Genomic DNA, 24238 nt, shown 5'->3' with positions numbered 1-24238 from the left:
CTAATCTAATTCATTATTCTCTGTAAACTCCACGAGAGCGGAGACTGCGTGTCTTCTTCATCGGTAGATCCCCCATGCCTACTGGCGCTAGTAGTTGCCCTAAATTCACTTATCAAAGGCAGAAAGAATAACTGGGACTCTTCTCTCTTGCTTTTCACGATTTCCAGCAGGGCACAAAGGCCTACAGTCCCGACCTGAAAAAAACAGACTTGACTGGAGGCAGCGCCTCTTCTTCCAAATACAGCTCCGGCTGCCGCAGATTAGCACAACCGCCTAAGCGGCGGAACTCTGGAGAGTGCGGAACCTGGCATCCTAGGAAACTGAAGGCAACGGAACCTGGGGGCGATGGAATCCGGGAGCGGTGGAACCCGGAGCCTGTAGAACTTGAATCCAGCGGAACCTGACAGCGGCGCCCAGGGGGCCACCCGGACTCTGTTTGGAACGGAAGCACAGTGTCCGTCGTTTCCTGGTTGCGGGTCAGCGCCGAGGTCCTGGGCTGGCAGCCGTGATGTTGCCCTACACAGTGAACTTCAAGGTGTCGGCGCGCACCCTCACGGGGGCCCTCAACGCCCACAACAAGGCGGCGGTGGACTGGTGAGGGCGCCGGGCTTCCAGGTCGCCAGGATCGGCCAGGAATGTGTGAGGGGAAGGGGGAAGAACAAGAGGTTTCACCCCCTGGTTAGTTTGGCCTCGCTAAGACAGGCAGCCGCCCTCACTCAATAAGATTGCTTTTAGTTGGTGGATTTTTGTTGTTACAAAAGTGATAGTAGCCCCGTGTGGGAAATTCCCCCATGCAAATACATTTCCCATTTCCCCTCTTTCTCGCCTATTTCTCTGCTGTTTTCTCTGCACCTTGCCCTTTTGCTATTCCATTCCCCTCTCTTTACCTCTCCTCCAGCTTACAGGTTTCTCTCTCTCCACCATTAGTTCCCTGTTCACTTTCTCTTTCCCATCCTGTCTTTTGTTTTTCTTTCTCTTGTATTCCTGTTTTCCTTCAACAATGTGCCAGACCCTGTGCTAGGCGCCTGTTCTCTCACCTGCCCTTTCCACCTTCTCTTTTCGGGCTCCTACTGTGTAGGACATTCCTGTCTTCAACAGGTCGTCTCTATTACTGTATGCTTTCACTATAAATTACCACTGCAGCTCTGAAAATTACTCATTAGACAAATGTAAAGCAAAATTCTGTGGCTGTGGGATGTTGTTAGGAGGACCGAAACGTCTTGTGCAGTGTTTGTCATTTTATTTAGTTGGAAGTACTGGGGTTCGTTGCGGTATCCCCAGGCACATTGTGGATACTAAGGATTAGAAATCGGGTAAGCGAAAGACGTATGCCCACAAAAACAACCCACAAAAACAATCAGAGGGCACAAGTTCCCTTCTGTGTCCTCGGGTCTCTGTTTTCATATCTTTTAGAACTTTTTTTATCCGAATGAAAAGTGAATTTCAACAGGCATTTTAAGCTTAGCCAGATCTTTTATTCAAATAGGATAATGATAAATACTGGCCTTTGGGTTTAAATGATTTTATTAATGGTGGTACATATGAATTAGATTTATCATTTATTTAGGCTTGACAAGAAAGAAGTTGTCCTGCTTTGTTCTATACTTAAAATTTAACATTACTGTTTTGCTAGGGGCTGGCAAGGTTTGATTGCTTATGGATGTCATTCACTTGTGGTAGTGATTGATTCCATTACTGCCCAAACTCTTCAAGTTTTAGAAAAGCATAAAGCTGATGTTGTCAAGGTAAGTAAAATCCCATTTTGACCCTAACATGTTGTCTAGTCTAAAGTTTAATACTGTGTATCACTAAGCTCTCATTAAGTCTTATGTGTAAGTGTTGAATAGCTTTTAAATATAAAAATCTATTTGGGGTAGCCTAGAATTTTCATATATATGACTTAATGTCAATACAGGATGAGTTATTAAATGCTAGTTGTTAGATCATTTTAAGGCAGATGAAAGACACCAGTTCTACCATTTACAAGACCACTCAGTCATTCCTTAGTTTTGAGCACTTAGCATATGCTATGGATATGGAGATAATTCTCCGCCTTGTAAGGAAGACTCACGGCGTGGTAGTATGATAAGTGAGACTTGCTTAACACGCTATGAGAAAACAGAGGAGCTTCATATTGCCTGGTTGTGAGGAGAGTCACAGACATCTTCTCAGTTTCAAGACTAGTAGACAGTAGTTAGCCAAGTAAAAACTTGACAAGGAGCATTGCAGGGAAGAGCAAGAATATACACAGAAGTAAGTAGTGTGCCATAAAGATGGCACACTTGTAAGAGTGATGGAATAAGAGGCAGCCAGAGAGATTCAGCTGTCTGTTCTGAAAGTTTTAAAAGATTATGAAGGAGTTTGGATTTTTTTTTCTTTTTTTTTTGTGAGAAGGAGTCTTGCTCTGTTGCCCAGGCTGGAGTGCAGTGGCACCATCTCAGCTCACTGCAAGCTCCACCTCCCGGGTTCACGCCATTCTCCTGCCTCAGCCTCCTGAGTAGCTGGGACTACAGGTGCCCGCCACCGCACCCAACTAATTTTTTGTATTTTTAGTAGAGGTGTGGTTTCACCATGTTAGCCAGGATGGTCTCGATCTCCTGACCTCGTGATCCACCTGCCTTGGTCTCCCAAAGTGCTAGGATTACAGGCATGAGCTACTGCGCCCAGTAGGAGTTTAGATTTTTAAGTAGGAGATTGATGTGACCACATTTGTATCTTAGAAAAACTCTGGCAGCAGTGGAGGATCTGCTGGAGAAATGCAAGACTGGAGGCAGTAAGATCATTTAGGAGACTTTTGCAGTAATTTTGGCGGGAAATTCTAAGGGCCTAAAATAAAGCTGGGGCATGGAGAAGTCATATATTAGAGCTGCCTAAGAGGTAAACCTGATAGCCTTTATAGTGATCAGTATAAAGGAGAGTAAGAGAATAGAGTGACTCCAAGGTTTCTTTTGGTGTAATTGAATGACAGTGTTTCCAGTTATCAGCGGTAAGCATCTGTGAAGTCAGTGAATTTTAGTTTTCAACAGCAAAGTCTGAGGTGCCTGTAATATATTGCATTATAGTGATCCGAGCTTTAGGAGAGAGGTCAGGATTAGAGATAGAGATCTGGAGTCTTTTTCTTTTTCAAATAATAGCTTTATTGAGATACTCATACCATAAAATTTGCTCATTTAAAATGCACAATTCTATGATTTTTAGTATATTCACAGTTATGCAGCCACAATTACAATGAACTTTATTACCTCAAAAAGAAACCGTGTATCCACTAGCAGTCATATTCCATTTCCCCCATTTCCCTCATCCTTTGGCAACCACTGATCTCCTTTCTGTGTCTGTAGACTGGCCCATTCTGGACATTTTATATAAATTGAATCATATAGTTTGTGGTCTTTCTTGCCTGACTTCTTTCACTTAGCATAATGTTTTCATGGTTCATCTGTGTTGTAGCATATATCAATACTCTGTTCCTTGTTACTGATGAATAATATTCCACTGTAAGGATGTATCACATTTATTTTATTGATGGACGTTTGGATATTTTGTACTTTTTGCCTGTTACGAATAATGCTGCTTTGCACATTCATGTGCAAGTTTTGTGTGAACTTGTGTTTTCATTTCCCTTGAGTATATTTCTAGGGGTAGAATTACTGACTCATAGGTAACTCTGTTTAACTTTTTGAGGAACTGCTGGACTGTTTTCCAAATTAGCATTCCCATTAGTAATGTATGAGGAGTCCAATTTATCCAAATCCTCACCAACACTTGCTATTCTCTGTTCTTTTGATTATAACCATCCTAATGGGTATGAATTGATTCTCACTGTGGCTTTGGTTTGCATTTCCCTGATGGCTAAAGGTGTGGAGTATCTTTTCATGTGCTTATTGGCCATTTGTATATCTTCTTTGGAGAAATGTCTATGCAGGTCCTTTGCCCATTTTAAAATTATATTATTTATCTTTTTATAATTGAGTTGTAAGGTTTCTTTGTATACAGTAGTCCTCCCTTATCCAGAAGGGAAATGTTCCAAGACCCCAGTGGATGCCTGAAACCCTAGATAGTACCAAACCCTATATATATATATATATATGTGTGTGTGTGTGTGTGTATATATATATATAGTGTTTTTTCTCATACATACTCACTTATGATAAAGTTTATAAACTGAACCCTGTATGTACCGTTTTGTCTCATACATACTTACCTATGATCCAGTTTATAAATTAGGCATAAGAGATGAACAACAATAACTAATAATAAAGGAGAACAGTTATAACAATACATCAGCATTACTACTCTTGCACTTTGGGGGCATTATAAAGTAAAATAAGGGTTATTTGAATGTAGCACTGAGATATCACAATAGTTGATCTGATAATCAGTGTGGCTGCTAAGGGCAAGTGCTGGATAAAGCATGGATGTTCTGGACAAAGGGATGATACATGATTGAGGCAAGATGGAACAGGACAGTGGGAGATTTCATCATGCTATTCAGAAAAGTGCATAATTTATGAATTGTTTATTTCTAGAATTTTTCATGTCATATTTTTGGACCTTGATTGATACATGATTTGCAAATATTTTCTCTCAATTTGTGGGTTATCTTTTTACTTTCTTGGTGGTGTCTTATGAAGAACAAAACTTTTTCATTTTGATGTAGTCCAATTTATTATTTTGTATTGTTGTTGCTTGTACTTTTTGTGTCATATCCAGGAAACCATTGCTTTCTCCAATATCAAGAAGATATATACCTTTGGTTTTTTCTTAGAATTTTAGAGCTTTAGCTTTTAATCCATTTTGAGTTAATTTTTATATATGATGTGAAGTAGGGAAAAATACAATTAATTTTTGTTTATTGACCTATATTCTGTAATTTAGCTAACTTCACTTAGATCTATTTAATAGTAATTTTGGGTGAATTTTTTTAAGTAGATATGTCACTGCAAGTGACTGCAGTTTAATGTTTTCTTTGATAATCTGTGTGTCTTCTATTTCTTTTTCTTGCCATGTTGCATTGGCTAGGACCTCTACTACAATGAATGGGAGGAGTGAGAGGGTACTCTTGTCGTGTTCCTGAGCTTAGGGGGAAAGCATTCAGTCTTTCATCAAGTCTGATGTAAAGTATAGGGTGTTTTGGGAAAAATATATTTACCTTCTCTTTCCCTCTCTGTTTCCTTTCCCCTACACTGCCCCTTGGCATTTCTGGAGCTTTTATTTCTTTATGTAGGTCCAAGTTTCAGTCTGGTATTATATTCCCATCTACTGAAGAATTTACTGTAAGTTCTTGAAGTGTCTAATACCGGTTGATTTTCTTAGCTTTTATTTCTCTGAGAAAGTATTTCACCTTTGTTTTTGAAAGATAATTTTCAAAGGATATAGAATTCTGGGCTTACAATTTTTTTTTTCCTAGTAATACTTTACAAATATCACTCCATTGGCCAGGCACAGTGGCTCACACCTGTAATCCTAGCACTTTGGGAGGCCGAGGTGGATGGATCACTGGGGTCAGGAGTTTGAGACTAGCCTGGCCAACAAGGCAAAACCTCATCTCTACTAAAAATACAAAAATTAGCCAGGTGTGGTGGTGCACACCTGTAGTCCCAGCTACTTGGGAGGCTGAGGCAGGAGAACAGCTTGAACCTGGAAGGTGGAGGTTGCAGTGAGCTGAGATGGTGCCACTGCACTCCAGCCTGGGCAACAGAGTGAGACTCTGTCTCAAAAAAAAAAAAACAACAAAATCACTCCACTATCTTCCAGCTTACATAGTTTCTGATGAAAAATTTTTGTCTTTGTTTCTCAGCATTATTTCTTTTTTCCTCTGATTACCTTCAAGATTTCCTTAACCTTGGTTTTCATTAGTTTGATTATTTAAAAAATATGTTTATATATACATGGCTTGGAGTTTACCTAAATGGGATTCAACATATACATATACAAATATATACACATATACAAACATATATATACACATAGAGACAGTCAATTCTTATTATTCATGATAGCTATATTCTGTGAAGTTGTTGCATACACCGAATTAGTGAATACTGAAACTTTGTTTGCTCCTAGGGGTTAGGTTCTTGTGAGGCTCTGGTCACAACATTTTCATCAACTGATCAATACATAACCTTGCTTTATATGTGTTTCCATTTAAAGACGTATTATTTAATATGTCGATTGATCCGTTAACATTGAACTCATAGCCAACAACACATGCCTGAGCAAAGCTTATCACATATATATGTATTTTTTGTAAGACACATCACAACTTCTCATACTTAGAAACAGTAGAAGCACTATGCTTGGGGACCTATTTAGATAGTGAAATCACCAGCAAAAAGAACAAAAATGTGAAAAATGTGGTACTAAATAAATCATGACATGAACACTTGTTTTGCAATTGTAAAAGCTAAAGCAAGAATTCTTGTTTGACTTTAGCTGGGAACGCACATGTATGTTGGGTGACATTTTTTCACCATTCTGCACTTGTCCACAAAAGCACTGCAAGTATTGATTTTGAGGTTGCAAATTTTAGTGAGTAGGTAAATGGACAAATACAGAATCTATAAATAACTAGAATTGACTGTATACACATATATACACTATACATATTCTATTCATACACATTCTATACCTACGAACTGATACATATTCAAACATACACACATACAAATATGCATACACACATACATATGCATATATACACATACACACTTCATTTAAAAATTTTTGCCTGAGCAAAAGATCTATTCCAGGAAAACCTTCACACTCATTTTCAGAAAACGCTGTTTCCATCTTTTTCATGAATACTACTGCAACTGGTTGGCTTACTTTCCTACCTTAGCATTATATATGAGTGTATTTATCTCTATACACATGTATAGATATACACATTTGTATATATTTATAGATTTGTGGTATTTAAATCTACTTATTAAGCGGAGCTTTGGACACTGTACTAAGTCTGAGAATAGAAATGCGAACAGAGACTACATGGTCTGCCCTATGGAACTGACAGTTGATGGACTCATGAACAGGCAAAAAGAATGTAAATAAAATGTAAATAAAATAAGTACAAATTGTGTAGTTAATTCTTTGAAGAAAATAAACAGGATACTGAGAAGAGAGGGGTGGTAGTGACCAGGGAACGCCTGACTCCTAGTGAGGACTATGAAATTTATCCCTTACTCTGTCAGTATTCATTGTTCAAGAATTTAATCAGATTTGCCCTGGAGTTCTTGTGTTTCTTTATTTTAAAAATTCTTTTCTTAATATTGTTGCTAGAGACATGAAGCATATACATATATTTTTTAGAGGAAAACTTAATGTTTTGTGAAAGAGGGAGACAGCTAGAGTTTTTTGTTTATGTTTGCCTTCTCCTAACTTTCCCTCTGCAAGGTTTTTGTGTTTCTAAGTTGTCCCCTTTTAGTTAGGAGACTAGAATACAGAAAAAACATTCTGCTAAATATGATTTTAGGTATTTTGTCATAAATTAGATTTTAGGAAAACTGATTTCCAAGGCATCCTGGGGTTTTAACCTAAGTTTCCCAAAATATTAAGGCTGTGAATCATTTTTCATATTTTAAAGCAGGAGCATTGTGATGTGTTAAAAAACAATTTTTTAACTGCAGTTAAAAATATATACCGAAGTAATAAAAATGCTGCCTTCAAAATGAAAACCAGTTTTCTGTTTATTCTTGCTAAATATTTATATAATATAAATGTAGTATGGGTTCTGGTTGATGTTTTGTGAAAATTATGTTCCGTTTCATCCAGTGCAAGTATTTACTTGATTTGATTTCTTCTTGATACTAGGTTAAATGGGCCAGGGAAAACTATCACCATAACATTGGCTCACCATATTGCTTGCGCTTAGCTTCTGCTGATGTCAATGGGAAGATCATCGTCTGGGATGTAGCAGCAGGAGTAGCTCAGTGTGAGATCCAAGAGCATGCCAAGCCCATCCAGGGTGAGGAAAGTCTGCTCAGCCAAGTGGGCATATTGATATACTTACTCTTGGAGTGGTTTTTTGGTTTTGGGAGTTTTCCCCCATTGATTTAATTTTATCAATTCCAAGTTAGCTCTTGATTGTGTTTTGCCTATTCTACTGATCTAAATCTGGCTTTCTTTCCTTATTATAATAAACTTCTAGGCATATTTCTTCAAATCTCAACTGATCTGTGCTTTGGTAAAACTCATTAATTTCAATATCAGCCTCAGTCAAGCATGATAAGAAAAATTAAGTGTTACAATCTTATAATCTAAGCTACAGTATAAGGCAAGTTGGCCACTGCTGTTAGGAACTAGCCATCAGTGCTTACTCTACATTAAGTAATTTGTTCATTAACAGAGATGAACAAAATTTTATTCTCATTTTCATATAGATTGCTTGTTTGCTTATTTCATGTTACTGACCTAAAACCAGTACAGTATTCTTTAGACTCAAGTCCTCTAGTGGCTCTGTTGATTGAATGATTTTTTAAATGACTATTTTAAAAATATTTATTAAATACTTAACTGTGTACTAGGTACTGAACTGGATCTTTACATATTCTGTTTATTTTTTGAAAAACCATGAAAAACTGTAAAGTTCCATTAAGTAATTCCACAGAAACATTAGGAAAGTCTGACATCTTGGTTGTGGCTAGGAGAGTTTCATATTGATTTTATAGTTTTAAGTAATGATTAGGGCAAATTGCCTTTTATTTTCTTTGAAGTAATATTTCAGATTACTTCAAAATTTTGACCTTGAGATTTTAACCAGACAACTTATTTTTATATAAAATAAGTTTTTTTTTTCCTGGAATCTTGACACACACACACACACACACACACACACACACACACACACACACACACACATATATCACATTACATTTGGGGCCGGTAGTTAAGTTTTTAAGGATTATATTTTAAAAACTAAACATCAAGGACAAGTTAGCCAAGGATTTTGGAGAGTGTGGTTTCTGAATTTTGCCTTTCTTTATCTGGTCTTTCCAGATGTTCAGTGGTTGTGGAATCAAGATGCTTCCCGTGATTTACTGCTTGCTATCCACCCACCAAATTACATTGTGCTCTGGAATGCAGACACTGGCACCAAACTATGGAAGAAGAGCTACGCAGATAACATTCTTTCTTTTTCTTTTGACCCTTTTGATCCCTCACATTTAACTTGTGAGTAACAGTTGTTTGTGGAAAACGAGTTGAGATATTTATAATATAGTAATGCTATGTACATGAGATATAGACACACACATTATACATCTATAATGTTAAAATGACTGAGCGAAGTGGAGAAGCGTGTCTAGTCCATATATCTGCAGCTCCTAATACATATACTCAATCATTTGCAAATGTGATAATTAAAAATTTAAATCAGCAAGCTACACCTCTGTGTTGAATTTGTAAATGGTATTAGACTAGCCAGGGACAGAGAGTTACTTTGACACTCCAGACTTAATTAGTTTTTCTAAGAACATTTAAATAACTTGAATCAAGGGTTTCATTCAGTCTGTGGCCAAGTTAAGTTCTTGCTTTTTAAAAAGTTGTACTAATTCATGCCATTCATTTTGAGTGCCATAAACAGATGCATGTAAAGAAGAAATAAGCCTAAGCAAAGTTTTTCTTGCAGAGGTAGTTTTTGCTAATATGCTTTTAATGTTTTCCTGAGCTAATGGTCTAAAAATGAGATTTGCTTTAGATATTTTTATGGCTAAATTGTTTAGAAAATATTTAATCATCCCACAGATATTTCTTGCGCTATTACTACTCTTCTGGGAACCAAGATGTCTTGGAACCCGGAAGGCAGGAGCCTTCACAGAGTTTGCATTCTAGTGAGAAGAAGTCATATCATAAACTCTGAACACAATGAATTAATAAATTCTAGTGTAGTAAGAGGTGACAGGTGATATAAAGACAGGATAAAGGGGATGCAGAAGAATGGGAGATGAGGGCATGCAAGTTGTATGAGATAAAGTGGTCAAAGTAGGCTTCACTTTGATAATGATCAGAAATGTGAAGGAGGTAAGGAAATTAGCTATGGTAAGGAATGTTTTTCCTGGATTTGAATGACTCAAAATTATTTACCCATCAACTTTCATTGAGGGGCATGTGTGTGTCTGCATGTGTTAAAGGAGGAAAAGAAAGGCAGACAAGTCGAAATTATAACAACATGGGAAATGTGGCTGTATAAATACGCTACAGTGTGTTTAGGCTTTTACGTATATAAATGTTTATGAACGTGTGCATACATACACTCACTCGGTCACCAGTTTACTCACTTAGGTGCAGTGCTGGGGAAACACCTAGGAGGGCTGGCCCAGTTGGCAGAGTCAGGGAAGGAAGGCATCACAAAGGAAGGGAGGCAAAGGGGACCTTGAAGGATGAGTTCTGGAACCTGAAAAGGCAGCAAGACTTTCATCTAACTTGATTGCATCAGCTCTTTACATCTCTGCAGTTTGGTTGATGAAAGCATTGTGTGTTTCAGAGTGTCAGCTGACCTAACACCTTTGATTTACTCAGATCGAATGTGCTGCTAGGGCTGTCTTAACTCTTGAATGCGCCCTTGTTCCCTGTGCTTAGAGAAGCCTTGCTAAGGGCCGGGACCCAGGGTAGTAAGGTTTTTCTGCTCATATCTTCCAGTATTAGTCCCTTGTTGAGGGAGATCATTTTTTCAGTCATAAAAAGGCATAATTTGTATTGCTAAATATAGTGCTCCTTCCTTGACTATTTTTGTTTCATGTACACTTAGTAAGTCACTGTGGGTCCACTACTTTTTTTTCTAAATATTAAGGGAAAATAATATTCTTTAATCATCTCAAGGTTTGATCTGATGCTTGAGAAGAAAAAGGAAATATATTTAGACTGTGTAGCTCAGGATAAAAATTTGGTATTATCAAATCAAATATTTGAACTTAGCTAATTGTGATATGCAGAGCATCTTAAGTATGGCTTTTTTTTTTTTTTAAAGTTATGGGATATGTAAAAGTTTTTTTTTGTTCTTTGTTTTTTGTTTTTTTTTGAGATGGAGTCTCGCTTTGTCACCTGGTCTGGAGTGCAGTGGTGCTATCTCAGCTCACTGCAACCTCCGCCTCCCAGTTCAAGCGATTCTCCTGCCTCACTTTCCTGAGTTGCTGGGATTACAGGTGTGTGCCACCACACTTGGCTAATTTTTGTATTTTTAGTAGAAATGGGGTTTCACCGTGTTGATCAGGCTGGTCTCTAACTCCTGACTTCATGATCGCCTCTGCCTCCCAAAGTGCTTGGGATAATAAGGAAAGATTTTTAATGAAAGTCCATGCACTGAATTTATTTACAAGAACAAACACTTGTTCTTTCTGCCAATAACCTTATGTTATCTTTTTAATATAAGAATAATTTAGAATGCCAAGCTTGGAGGCCTCTGATGAATTGTAATGGACCACCTGTTTCTCTTCAACTTGGAGAACATTCCCATTATGTTATGACTGCGTAACATTGCCAGTTATATATTATTAAAATTATCATTATATTGCTCTCAAAATTGTCTTGGAATAAAACTGTATGCTAAACTTGATTAAACTTTAATCAGAGTTTTGCTTTTCTCAATGTAGTGCTCACCAGCGAGGGCATTGTTTTCATCTCAGACTTCTCCCCATCCAAGCCTCCCTCAGGCCCTGGGAAAAAAGTTTACATATCCAGCCCACACTCTAGCCCAGCTCACAACAAGCTGGCCACAGCCACAGGTGCCAAGAAAGCTCTAAATAAAGTAAAAATTTTAATCACTCAAGAGAAACCTAGGTAAGTTACAAGTGTAAAATAACAACATTCATCTACTTATCCTATATGAAAGCATCATCTTTGGAGATGTACAGAGACTGATTTTTTTTTTTAATCTCACTTTTTCTCATTTCTAATTTTGAATTTATTAGAGGAAAAACATATTTATTTTGTTCCCTGCCCTAAGAGGAGATTCAGCATTTAACATTGGCTTTGTTTCCACTAACTGTGCTCAACTTCCCCACTAACTTTTATAGATTAAAATTTTTGAATTCTGATTTTTACTTGTGAAAATCGTGATGATCCTGAAGTTTGGGTCATTGAATGCATTAAAAATTTGGGCACAAAAGCTGGATACTCATTTTAAATATATTTTCCTGACTTAAGTGCTGTGCATTCTCATTAAGCAGTAAAATCGGAGTGTTTTTCTTATGCAGGTAAAGATGTCTCCCATCCTGGGTAAGAGTCAAGGCTCCGGGGGAAGCTGTAGCTATGTGACTTTGAGAAACTACCTTAATCTTACTCAAATTTCTCTCTCCCAGTCTCTAATGTAACACTTTAAAGTATTTCGTAGGGTTGTTTTAAAGATCAATAGATCCGATAATGTAAGTAAACATATAATGCCATTGATACTTAGTAATTTATTTAGAAGATGTCGGCTGTTATTGCTTAAGAAATTACAACTGAATAAAAGTTTATTTTAAGTAATTTGATGTATTCGAAATAGGTTTCTTTCTTTTTCCTATAGCTATAATCTGTATATTATTGCTTTGGCAGGCTTTTTTGTTTGTTTTGGCATTCATTTTCAGATAGCCTTTATTTTTAGTATGCCAAGATTACTCTCTCTAGGCTTGGTAAGTAACTACTTGAAAAATATGTGGTACAAATAGCTCTACAAATACATTTTGCACGTGTGTAAGTATTACTTTTATATATTAAACCATAGGCTGGTTAAGCTCACCAGTTAATTTATCTCTCACCCTGTGCCAAAATGACTTAAGATTACTTCTTAAGTATCTTAAGAGAATTTTCTATTTTTAGGTATTCCCTCTCATAAACAAGAAATTATTTGGCAGTCTGAATAGTTTTATAAGTTAGTTTTATATTTCTTAAGTTTTCTCTGATATGAATTATTGGGGAAATACATTATTTCTTCAAGTAGAACTGCTCTGGGTGCTTTCACATCTATTAATTCATGTACTCTTACTACAATTCTGGCAGTAGTAATATTCCCATTTTACAAATAAGGAAAACTGAGTCCCACGCCGATTTAAATACAGTTACTCAAGCTCACCTAACTAGGACATGGCAGTCAGGATTTTAATGCAATAAAAATGCCTCTTTCTGGTCTTGTAAACTAACTTTATTTTAAATTTCAAAGCCTTTTAATAAAATTAGTATGTAAAATGAAAATAGTACATAATTGTATGTCTATTCCTATTGAAATATATTTGATATAGAAAAGGTGATTAAATGTATGTGGCAATCACAAATCAATCACAAATTATTAAAATGATTTTTCAGACCCTAACAGTCTCTTAAAATCCTTGTAGTTTGACCTGTTTTATTTACACACAAGAAAATGCTGTAATATAAGTGAAACTTTGTCTCAAAAAAGATTTAAGATAGCTTAAAAGTGAATGAAGGCAGCCAAGGGGAAGTTACTTACCCAAAGCCATACAGATAGTCCAGTAACTCCTGGTCCAGGGGCCCTAATTACCCTAAATGTTGATGTTTTCATCCTGAGTCTTGATTTTAACAGTTTGTCTAGTACTTTTAATGACAAAGTAAAAGTAAAATAAAACTATCTTATCCATGCCAGCTATTATTATATCATCATTTACAATGTCTTGTATAGACTTAATAGATTATTATACTACTTTACTTAATATTTCAAAAACTTAGAAACACTGACATTTCTACCCATCCTATACAATATTATTATTGCTTGGATTTTTGGTACATAGTAGAGGTCTAAGTTTTGGATGCCAACCCATGTTGGTCATTTCAGGCAAGAGTTGTACATTTTTATTGTCAATTTTTATGTGTAAAGTACAAAATTAAATCTTTTATTAGCTCTCCTATAAATGAAGTCTTTGACCCAAGTAAATGTTTACTTTTTTCAGTGCTGAATTCATAACTCTCAATGATTGCCTTCAGTTGGCATACCTGCCTTCAAAAAGGAATCACATGTTGTTGCTCTATCCTCGAGAGATTTTAATCCTTGACCTTGAGGTGAATCAGACAGTGGGTGTGATTGCAATAGAACGCACAGGAGTTCCGTTTTTACAGGTATCTACAATTCATAAATTATATTACCCAAAATTATTAAGAGTGTTATATTGAAAGAAGGCCATAATCTCGCATAAGTCTTGTCTTCAGTTCTCCACCTTCTTTTCGATTTATTGAAAGACTAACAACACTATTTTAGATTGATTTTAGATTGAGTTTTTTTCTGTACTTTTGATTGGTTTGATTTATCCTAGAAATTGTGACTAATCCTGAGATATTTATTGAACTATTTAAGTTACATGGATAAAGACAAATTATTTTAGGATTATAAATGGATATTTTAAATGTACATTTAGTTTTAAAGTTTGGAGATTTGTCTATTTTTGTTTCTTTTTTTTTTTCTTTCACCCATATTACCTAAATATGAGTTTGAGTTTCACAGTATATACTTTATTAATCTATTGTGTTTTAAAAAATAAATAAGTCGTCTATTTAAAGGTGATACCCTGCTTTCAACGTGATGGTTTATTTTGTCTACATGAAAATGGTTGTATAACTTTACGTGTTCGAAGATCTTATAATAACATTTTCACCACTTCAAATGAGGAACCAGGTAAGTTTCTGTCTCACAATAATGTTATCTTTTTCTTCAAAATTATTTTATAAAGCTTGATGTGGCAAATACCAGCCAAGGCATAGAGTTAGTGATACTCCTTGCCTTGAGGAAGTTTAAAACATGGTTATAATAAAGACATCAAAAAGTATAAGCCCAAGATTAATCTCTTGATGTTAAAACAGTGCGCCTCCTGTATACATCAAAGAGAGTAAAATTTTGTATTTCTTGATCATGTCCATGAGCCAAGTAGATATTATCTTCTGGAATGTTTTTTCAGTGCATGTTCAACCTTGTGTGCCTTTATTATTATACCCCCTTGACTTGTTGGCTGTAAGAACTTCCATTATAAAGTGACAGAGGTTACTAAGTCTCAGTGGTCAAGTCAGTCTTATCTTGGAGAATGGAAATAATGTTTTTGTGAAATTATATACTGTGTAAAGATCAAAGTGATTTTCACATCTTTTGGAAAGTACAGTTGTTTTCAGGCTTATAGACTACTACCAATTATGATGGAAATTTATTCATTAATTATATATCACTGTTGATCCTTTTTCAAAGCATTGTCTTTATTTTAAAAATATTGAAAAACAAGATATCTTGATTATAGTTGTTATTTTGGAGATTAAACTTAGTACAGTCATTAAGTGAATTATCTTTATATTCAGAAAAAATTTAATAGTAATTGTAAAAAGTGAAGCCATGCTTGACATTGCATTCATGAAGGAGTGATACCCAAATTTAGTTGAGGTTTTATTTAAATTAAAACAAACAGTAGTGGTATTGATATGGCTACTTTCTCATATTTAAAACAATTTTCTGTGAAGATCCAGATCCAGTTCAGGAGCTTACCTATGATTTACGAAGCCAGTGTGATGCAATCAGGGTGACAAAAACCGTCCGTCCCTTCAGTATGGTTTGCTGTCCTGTCAATGAGAATGCAGCCGCCCTCGTAGTGAGTGATGGCAGGGTCATGATATGGGAACTCAAGTCTGCAGTTTGTAATCGAAATATGCGGAACAGGTAAATTCAACAGGATCATGGTTTTGGTTTTTTTTTTTCTCTGTTTTATAAAAAATTTCCATAATCATAAAAATAGGAGGGCTTGTTTTCTATAAAAATATTTTTAAGGTAATAATTAAGGCTTTAGATTATTGGGGAATTATGTAAATCTGCTAGAGCTATTTCACCTATGGGTAAGATGAATGAATAATATAAAAATAGAATGCCATGATCTGGACTTAATAATTTGAATTCCTAGTATGTAATACAGATTTTAAATATGTAAAACCTTCTAATTATTATGTCTTTGCAGTAGTTCTGGTGTGTCACCTTTATATTCACCAGTGTCTTTCTGTGGAATTCCTGTAGGAGTGCTACAGAACAAACTCCCAGACCTTTCCTTAGATAACATGATTGGTAAGCGTTTTTCCCCTCTAACTCCATGTTAAGTATTCTTTCTGAAGGGCAAAATTAATAGAATCACTCACTTGTAATTATTTTAAAGTCAAAAAAGTTAATGCTTGAGAAAACTAGAACATGGAATCATTCTTTCCTAAATAAATCAGTGGGGTTTAAAATACTTAAGTAGAAAAGTGCCTGAAGTAGCATAGGTTTGCATTATAGTTGTTAGAAATAGAAGACGTTCATTCATGAGAGACTGATACAAATGAAAGCAATGACATTAGGCATCTGGATTTTGGACCTAGAGCCAATGCTGAGCTATTATGCCATGCCAACTCAGGACCTTGCTGTTTGCTGGTTCCTCAGCTTGGAATGAACCAAGGAGGGTTTTATTGTTGTTGTTGAAACGCTAGATAGGTGATATACTAGAAGGAGCATTGGCCGGGCGTGGTGGCTCACTCCTGTAATCCCAGAGCTTCTGGAGGCCGAGGCGGGCAGATCACCTGAGGTCAGGAGTTCGAGACCAGCCTGACCAACATAGTGAAACCTGTCTCTACTAAAAATACAAGAATTAGTCAGGTGTGGCGGCACGTGCCTGTGGTCCCAACTACTCGGGAGGCTGAGGAAGGAGAATCGCTTGAACCTGGGAGGCGGAGGTTGCAGTGAGCCAAGATTGCACCACTGCACTCCAGTCTGTACTCACGACAGAGCGAGAGTCAGTCTCAAAGAAAAAAAAAAAAAGCATTACATTATTAATTACATTAATCAGATCACATTTATTGGGTACTTAATACTGTGTTAAGTGCTGTGCTAAATATTCTATGTATTACCTTGCTACAACTTTGCATTGTAAGTAATATCATCTCCATTTGATATATATAAGAACTGAGGCCCAGAGAGATTAAAGCTTTAAACCACACAGTCACACAGGAAGAGCCAAAGTGTGACCCAGGTAATCCTGGCTCCGGAGCCTGCTTCTTAGCAATGGCCTCTGGTCCTGACAGCTCCACTGTCATCTTGGGCAAGACCGTCATCCATCTCTAGGCCTCAGTTTTTTCATGATTTCTGCCAGTTATGAAGTTGTTTTGTTCAGTGATACTTACTATTATATTTAAAATTCTTTCTCTCTGGTATCTATTCTAGCAGACATAAATCCATATGGGGAAGCTTGAACAATACTTGTTTTGCAAAATTTGTTTTATCGGCAACACAATTTTTTTAGTTAATTCACCTTTTCTACTCTTAATATGAAAACTTAAAGTGAAAAGAATTATAAACACACACGAGAACAGCACTAATCAGTTATATGGAGCCCATAGAAGTTTGAAATTTTATGCTATTTAGGTGTCTAAGTGATATAAATTACATTTTTAAGAGACAAATGGATACAGGTTGTATAGCAGTTCTTGACAATGTAGTTGATTTTAAAGTGTTAAGTAAAGCTTCATACTTGAAAACATTTTAATTTGAACTTTTAATTTGAAATTCACTGTGTTCTTAGTGATAATTGAAAGCAATTCAGGTAAATACAGAGGCTGATTTATATTCACTGGATAAATGCTGATACTTATTAAGGCCTAATCTGCCCTACATTATGAATTGCCTCTGATGGAAAATACTTGAAGAAAAATGTGGCATTCCCTGGGAGTCAACTCAAAGCCAACATATGTATGTGTGGCCCTTACCTGTTAAGCTTCCTATTCCTTCATATTCCATCTTTTTTAATTTTTTATTTTATTTTATTTTTTTGAGACAGAGTCTCGCTCTGTCACCAGGCTGGAGTGCAATGGCGAATCTCAGCTCACTGCAACCTCTGCCTCCTGGGTTCAAGCGATTCTCCTGCCTCAGCCTGGCAAGTAGCTAGGATTACAGGTGTGCACCACCGCCCCCAGCTAATTTTTGTATTTTTAGTAGAGAAAGGTTTCACCATGTTGGCCAGGATGGTCTCGATCTTCTGACCTCATGATCTGCCCGCCTCAGCCTCCCAAAGTGCTGGAATCACAGGTGTGAGCCACCATGCCCAGCCTCCATCTTTTTTCAACCAAAGTTAGACAGAGAGATTGGTATTGAGTATGTGGCTAATCCTAAGGGATCATTTTAATAGGATTAAAATGCTATTTTTTCTATATATTTTGTGGATTTTAAAATAACATTATTAAAACAACTTTACAGCTTCAAAAGGTTATATTCACCACCTACTTATTTACATTTTTCCTTTCACACTATATACATATTTGTGTTTATGTGTATGTAGACGTATATGTATATACATGCATATTCTTTCTATTTTTGGCAGGTTAATCCCAATATTCTATAGTGGTTTATAGGAAGGAAATTTGTATACCTTTTTAATGAACAGTCTTGATTTTATTGTACTGTTTATATTTAGATTTTGTTAGAATGATTTTTATTGGAGTCATCTTTTTAGTTTGAGACTTGCTAACCTAAGTACAAATGGTGTTTGGGAAATATGCCATTGAAGTCTTAACTATTGACAGTGATGGCTTATATATTATACACATGATTTATGAATATATATTTGCATTTATTTTATATTGACTTATAAAGCTTATGTTTTGTAATTACACTGACACATTAAGGTTTCTTATTAGAAATTATGAATGAGTTATTTAAACCTGTTTTTCATGAATACCAATTTTGTATGTACTTTACAGAGTACATCAGATTGAAAAGTAACCCTTTCAAAAGGCAGTAAAATGAGAATGCAGTACAGTAGTTCAGTCTGAAGAAGCTGTTCTCTAATACAAGTTATCTTGCTTTCTTCTGAAGCCTGTGTAGTGCTTTAATACCAGGAATATTGACTGAAACAGTGTCTCTTAGAATACATAGGTCCCTGTATTCTGGATAGCAGGACTCGGGAGTAATCTATCCTTTGATGTGTTAGTCAATGCAATTTAAGTCCTATAGCCAGGTATGGAGTCATTGTGTCCCTAATAACTCCAGCCACTAGTGTACTACATTATGCTTTTAGACCTGAAGAACATTTCTACTGAAAATTTTCTTTAGCTTTTTAAGATCTGCATACAGTATAGTTAATATATTTGTTATTTTTATTACATTCAGGGCAAAGTGCAATTGCTGGGGAAGAACATCCCAGAGGTTCAATTCTGCGGGAAGTGCACCTCAAGTTCTTGCTGACGGGACTGCTCTCAGGACTGCCTGCACCACAGTTTGCTATCCGTATGTGTCCACCGTTGACCACAAAAAACATCAAGATGTATCAGCCACTGCTGGCTGTTGGTGAGTATTTGACCTGGTCTTTTTTTAACTCACTTTATAAGATGTTTAGGTTTTCTAGTTTCTAGAAGTTCGTTTATTCTCTTTTAGGATGCTTTAAAAGGAGTCAGAGGCTAAGTGAAACTGTGTAAATACTCATCCTGGAACTTTAAACAAAAATTTTTTTCTGTCCTTTTATTCCAACCGTCTTATATTGAATTGGAATGCTAAGTCTTCTTCCACCTGAGACTGGACAGTCGAGTCTCTGACGCTGTCCATTCGTCGCTGAAATATCAGGAGACTCATCCCTGCAGTGCTGAATCCCAGGCACCTTGTCTGTAATTGGACCACCCCAGTCTCTAGGTCATGTCAGTTTTCGTTGGGTCTTTATTGACTAAAAATATAGTCAGGGTTAATAGTTTAATAACAGCAGGATTCTTCTTTTGCTAAGAGTTATATATCAAATATTATTTAAAGTGTCTATGGTCCCTATAAATTAAGATTTGTCTTTTGGTTTGAAATTGTGTATTTGTATGTTATAGGTAGAAAAATTTATTCTGGGTTTCAACTTGCTGTCACATTGATTTCATAGTAATGTGATGAACCTAATTTTCTTTACAGCATAGAGAAAAAACAAAATTTAGTTTGCTATTAAGTACACATGATTAAAATACATTTCTCCAAAACTTTTGAAAAACTGTGTATTTGTTTGAAACTCAACATTTCTTCTTAAGATGCTATTGGCTGGCTTCTGGCTTTCTCCCCAAGTCTATTAACATATGATTTGTAGTGAAAGCCTCACCATGTTTATTCTGTGGCTAACATGGCTGACTTCTCAGTGCTAAAGACCCATTTGGGTATTACTGTTTGGTAGTACCCTTCTGTTTTTTTCTGTGCCTCTGTTTTGAAAGCGATTTGATTTTTATGATTCAATTGTCTGTATATCTGTCCAGGTTTATGTAATGCAGATAAATGTTTAATTTTTGCTTTAGAAACTATTAATATTTCACCATTAATAGATTTTAATTAGGATTCAGCAGTGTGCTTCGTATGTGCATGTATGTATTATGTCAGTGATCCTGATTTGTCAATTAGGATTTTTTCAATTTCTTGGGGAAAATTACTTCTTGGGATAGCTATATAATAAGAGCTATGGCAAGGTCTGAGATTTCCATTGTAGAATAAGCTGTATTGGTATGTAGTCAGTATCATTTACTGAATTTAGTATAACAAAGTAAAAATATAAGTGCCTAAAGGTTTGTCTAGAGTGTCACCAATAAAGATAAAGAGTTCAACTATGGAATTAATTCTTGTAGTGCCCCTAGTGCATTAGATCATAGGTTCAGCACTGTTAAAACTTTCAGATTATAGAAATCATTTGATTATTATGAAGTTCTGTTAATTGAAAAATTTTAGTAATTTACTTTCTCAGTGCCAGAAGGTATTATTATAAAATAGATGATAGATGTAAATAACTGTACAATGTGTTTTTCTAGAATAGTTTTGCAAAAGATTTCTGGAGTTTTATTCAGCAAATAAGATAATATTGGAATTTGCCCAGCATTTTTACTTCCACCCTCTTTCTTTGTATGAATTCATTAATTTTTAAATCATGTGCAGTGCAAAAGTGATTGTCCATATAGACTGTTCACTTTTCTTGCTTAACTTATAAAAACACTACAGAGACTGAAGCTTTTTCATGTATGTCCATGTCCCTTCCATTTAAACTTCAGACATACTACCTGAGACCATGAAAAGCTTTAGGAATAATAACTGTAAACTGTTAATTGTAGTGATAACAGGATACTAATAGTTAACCAAGTGCTTACTTTGTGCCAATTACTGTGCTAAGTGCTTTATGTTTTCCCATTTAATCTCCAACAAATAGATTTTCTACTCTTCCCATTTTAAAGAGATGAAAACACAGATTTAGTGTGGGCAAGTGATTCATCCAAGAGTATAAGGAAGAGCCAGGGCTTGAGCCCAGGTTTCTTTAATTGCAGAAACTGCAGTTAACCATCATACTTTACTCTCTCATCAGGGTTTATTTAATATGAGAGACAAAACAAAAACAAAACTGTGTAAAGAAAAATGGATAACCCTGGTTAATGAGCTCTGCTAGATTGCTTATTTGAGGATCAGCTCTATTAAACCTTCTGAATCTCAAAAAGTATAAATTCCCATGTGTATAAAAGCTTAGGAAAGTGTTTTTCAAATTGTATGTGTGTTAGTGTAAGTTTTAAGATCTTTCTGTGAAAAATCTATTCCTGGAATTAAGCAAGGTTTTTGAGCACATGAGGTTAGGCCCATTTTTTTAAATAAGGAAGTGGACCAGAGAAATTCATTCTTTTTTGTTTGTTTGTTTAAGCACATAGCTTGGGTTTCTTTTATAAAAGATAAATGTTGTTAAGTGATTAAAGTCTTGAGAAAAGACTTTTCTTGCAAAGTGCTGGAACTCCCACTGAATTAATGATCTTCCATGATGTCATTTTGAAAGGTACAAGTAACGGTTCTGTCCTGGTGTACCATCTCACCAGTGGTCTGCTACACAAGGAGTTAAGCATCCACTCATGTGAAGTCAAGTAAGTATGTCATTGTGATGGTGACATCACAAACATCATATCAGAAAAAAAATTCTCATAGACTTTTCTACATTGAGTACTCCATAATGTTATCTGCAGTGGTGATTATTTGAAAAGTTCGAATAATATTCATGTCCAACTAATGGCTATGTTAATCAAGAATGATAACTAATTGTTTGTTGTCTAAAGAACATAAGCAGTAGAGAATGCTTTATCTTTTATTAGGTTGTTGCAAAAGTAATTGCGGTTTTTGCAATTTTAATGGCAAAAAACAGCTATTTTTGTACCAACTGATATTGTTGCACCTCATTTATTTCTCCTAAGGGCCAGGCTGTTTTCTCACTGGATGTCCTTATGTTGCCTTGTTCAGGTTTATTTTATTTATTTATTTTGCTCAAAATTATTATCTTTCATTATTTTTAAATTTTTTTTACTTTAAGTTCCAGGATACATGTGCAGAACGTACACATTTGTTACATAGGTATACGTGTGCCTTGGTGGTTTGCTGCACCTGTAAACCTATCACCTTGGTTTTAAGTTCCGCATGCATTAGCTATTTGTCCTGATGCTCTCCCTCCCCTCAGATGCCCTCTGCCGACAGGCCCTGATGTGTGTTATTCCCCTCCCTGTATCCATGTGTTCTCATTGTTCAACTCCCACTTATGAGTGAGAACATGTGGTGTTTGGTTTTTCTGTTCCTGTGTTAGTTTGCTGAGGATGATGGCTTCCAGCTCCATCCATATCCCTGCAAAGGACATGACCTCATTCCTTTTTATGACTGCATAGTATTCAATGATGTGTATGTACCACATTTTCTTTCTTTTTTTTCTTTAATTTTACTTTAAGTTCTGGGATACATGTGCAGGCTGTGCAGGTTTGTTACATGGAGATACATGTGCCATGGTGGTTTGCTGCATCTATCAACCCATCATCTAAGTTTTAAGCCCCGCATGCATTAAATATTTCTTCTCATGTTCTCCCTCCCCTTGCCCCTCAACCCCCAACAGGCCCCAGTGTGTGATGTTCCTTTCCCTGAGCGTATGTGTTCTCATTGTTCAGCTCCCATTATGAGTGAGAACATGCAGTGTTTGGTTTTCTGTTCCTGTGTTAGTTTGCTGAGAATGATGGCGTCCAGCTTCGTCCATGTCCCTGCAAAGGACATGAACTCATTCTTTTTTATGGCTGCATATTTTTCATTTCTGTGATGATCCATCAGTAGGACTGCTTATGACAAATTCAAATAAAGTCATTTTAAGTGTTAATTTGTCTTATTTATTCTTTGTTTAAACATCATCAGAACACTGCATAGCATTTATTCTTTGATTTTTAAAACCTGATCTGCTTATGAGTTCTGTGTATGCAGAGCTATCTGAGGGAAGGCTAAATTGACAGAAGAGTGCTTCTTGCTTTCTGTTCCGGAATGCATACCTGTACTGTCCATAGCATTATTCTGTTGAACGCAAGGCTATTTTCCTTTTGTGTCCTATCAATGATAGATTGTAGAGTTACACATATAAAATATGGATTTCCAGTTTTTTGTTTGTTTTTTGAGACAGAGTCTTACTCTGTCACCCAGGCTAGAGTGCAGTGGTGCGATCTCAGCTCACTACAATCTCCGCCTCCCGGGTTCAAGTGATTCTTGTGTCTCAGCCTCTTGAGTAGCTAGGATTACAGGCATGTGCCACCATGCCCAGCTAAATTTTATATTTTTAGTAGAGACGGGGTTTCACCATGTTGGCCAGGCTGGTGTTGAACTCCTCACCTCAAGTGATCCACCCACTTCAGCCTCCCAAAGTGCTGGGATTACAGGCATGAGCCACTGCCCCCTGCCAGTTTCCAGTATTTTTTTATGATCTTTCAGTGAAAGCATAAGAAAGGTCATTTTCTGTTTTCTGTACATTAAATGTAGGTCTTGTGTATAAAAATTCTCAGTGAACCCTTAGCAAACACATTATCCTGAGTACATGCATTTTCTTAATGGAGAAGGGTTAACCTTTTTTTCCCTTCTTTTTTTTTTTTTTTTTTTTTTGAGATGGAGTTTTGCTCTTGTCACCCAGGCTACAATGCAGTGGCGCCATCTCAGCTCACTGCAACCTCTGCCTCCCAGGTTCAAGCAATTGTCCTGCCTCATCCTCCCAAGTAGCTGGGATTACAGGTGTATGCCACCATACCCAGCTAATTTTTATATTTTTTAGTAGAGACAGGGTTTCACCATGTTGGTCAGGCCGGTCTTGAACTCCTGACCTCAGATGATCCACCTGCCTCTGCCTCCCAAAGTGCTGGGATTACAGGCGTGAGCCACTGTGCCAGGCCAGGTTAACCTTTTAAGTATCACAGCTTCTGATTGTGATGGAAATCTCTGAAAAGTTTGCATCGTCTTATTGTTTCAAGTGCATTGTTGTGTGGCGCAGCCCAGGTG

The 24238-nt window shown here is 36.3% G+C and overlaps 1 protein-coding gene across 1 annotated transcript in view; it reads left to right on the top strand.

Moving 5' to 3' along the window:
- Window positions 1-262: 262 nt before the first annotated feature.
- WDR11 (WD repeat domain 11) overlaps window positions 263-24238 on the top strand; it is a 55867-nt gene continuing 31891 nt past the window's right edge. The window contains exons 1-11 of the mRNA XM_012001074.1: window positions 263-594; window positions 1634-1745; window positions 7810-7963; window positions 8995-9168; window positions 11586-11772; window positions 13878-14043; window positions 14482-14596; window positions 15424-15619; window positions 15912-16015; window positions 19085-19261; window positions 21735-21819. Of these exons, the coding sequence (XP_011856464.1) occupies window positions 509-594; window positions 1634-1745; window positions 7810-7963; window positions 8995-9168; window positions 11586-11772; window positions 13878-14043; window positions 14482-14596; window positions 15424-15619; window positions 15912-16015; window positions 19085-19261; window positions 21735-21819 (1556 nt within the window). The 5' untranslated portion in view covers window positions 263-508. The remainder of the gene's footprint in view (window positions 595-1633; window positions 1746-7809; window positions 7964-8994; window positions 9169-11585; window positions 11773-13877; window positions 14044-14481; window positions 14597-15423; window positions 15620-15911; window positions 16016-19084; window positions 19262-21734; window positions 21820-24238) is intronic.

The sequence above is a fragment of the Mandrillus leucophaeus genome, unplaced genomic scaffold, assembly GCF_000951045.1.
Source record: "Mandrillus leucophaeus isolate KB7577 unplaced genomic scaffold, Mleu.le_1.0 Scaffold65, whole genome shotgun sequence".
Taxonomy (NCBI): domain Eukaryota; kingdom Metazoa; phylum Chordata; class Mammalia; order Primates; family Cercopithecidae; genus Mandrillus; species Mandrillus leucophaeus.
This window is presented reverse-complemented; position numbering and strand designations above follow the sequence as displayed.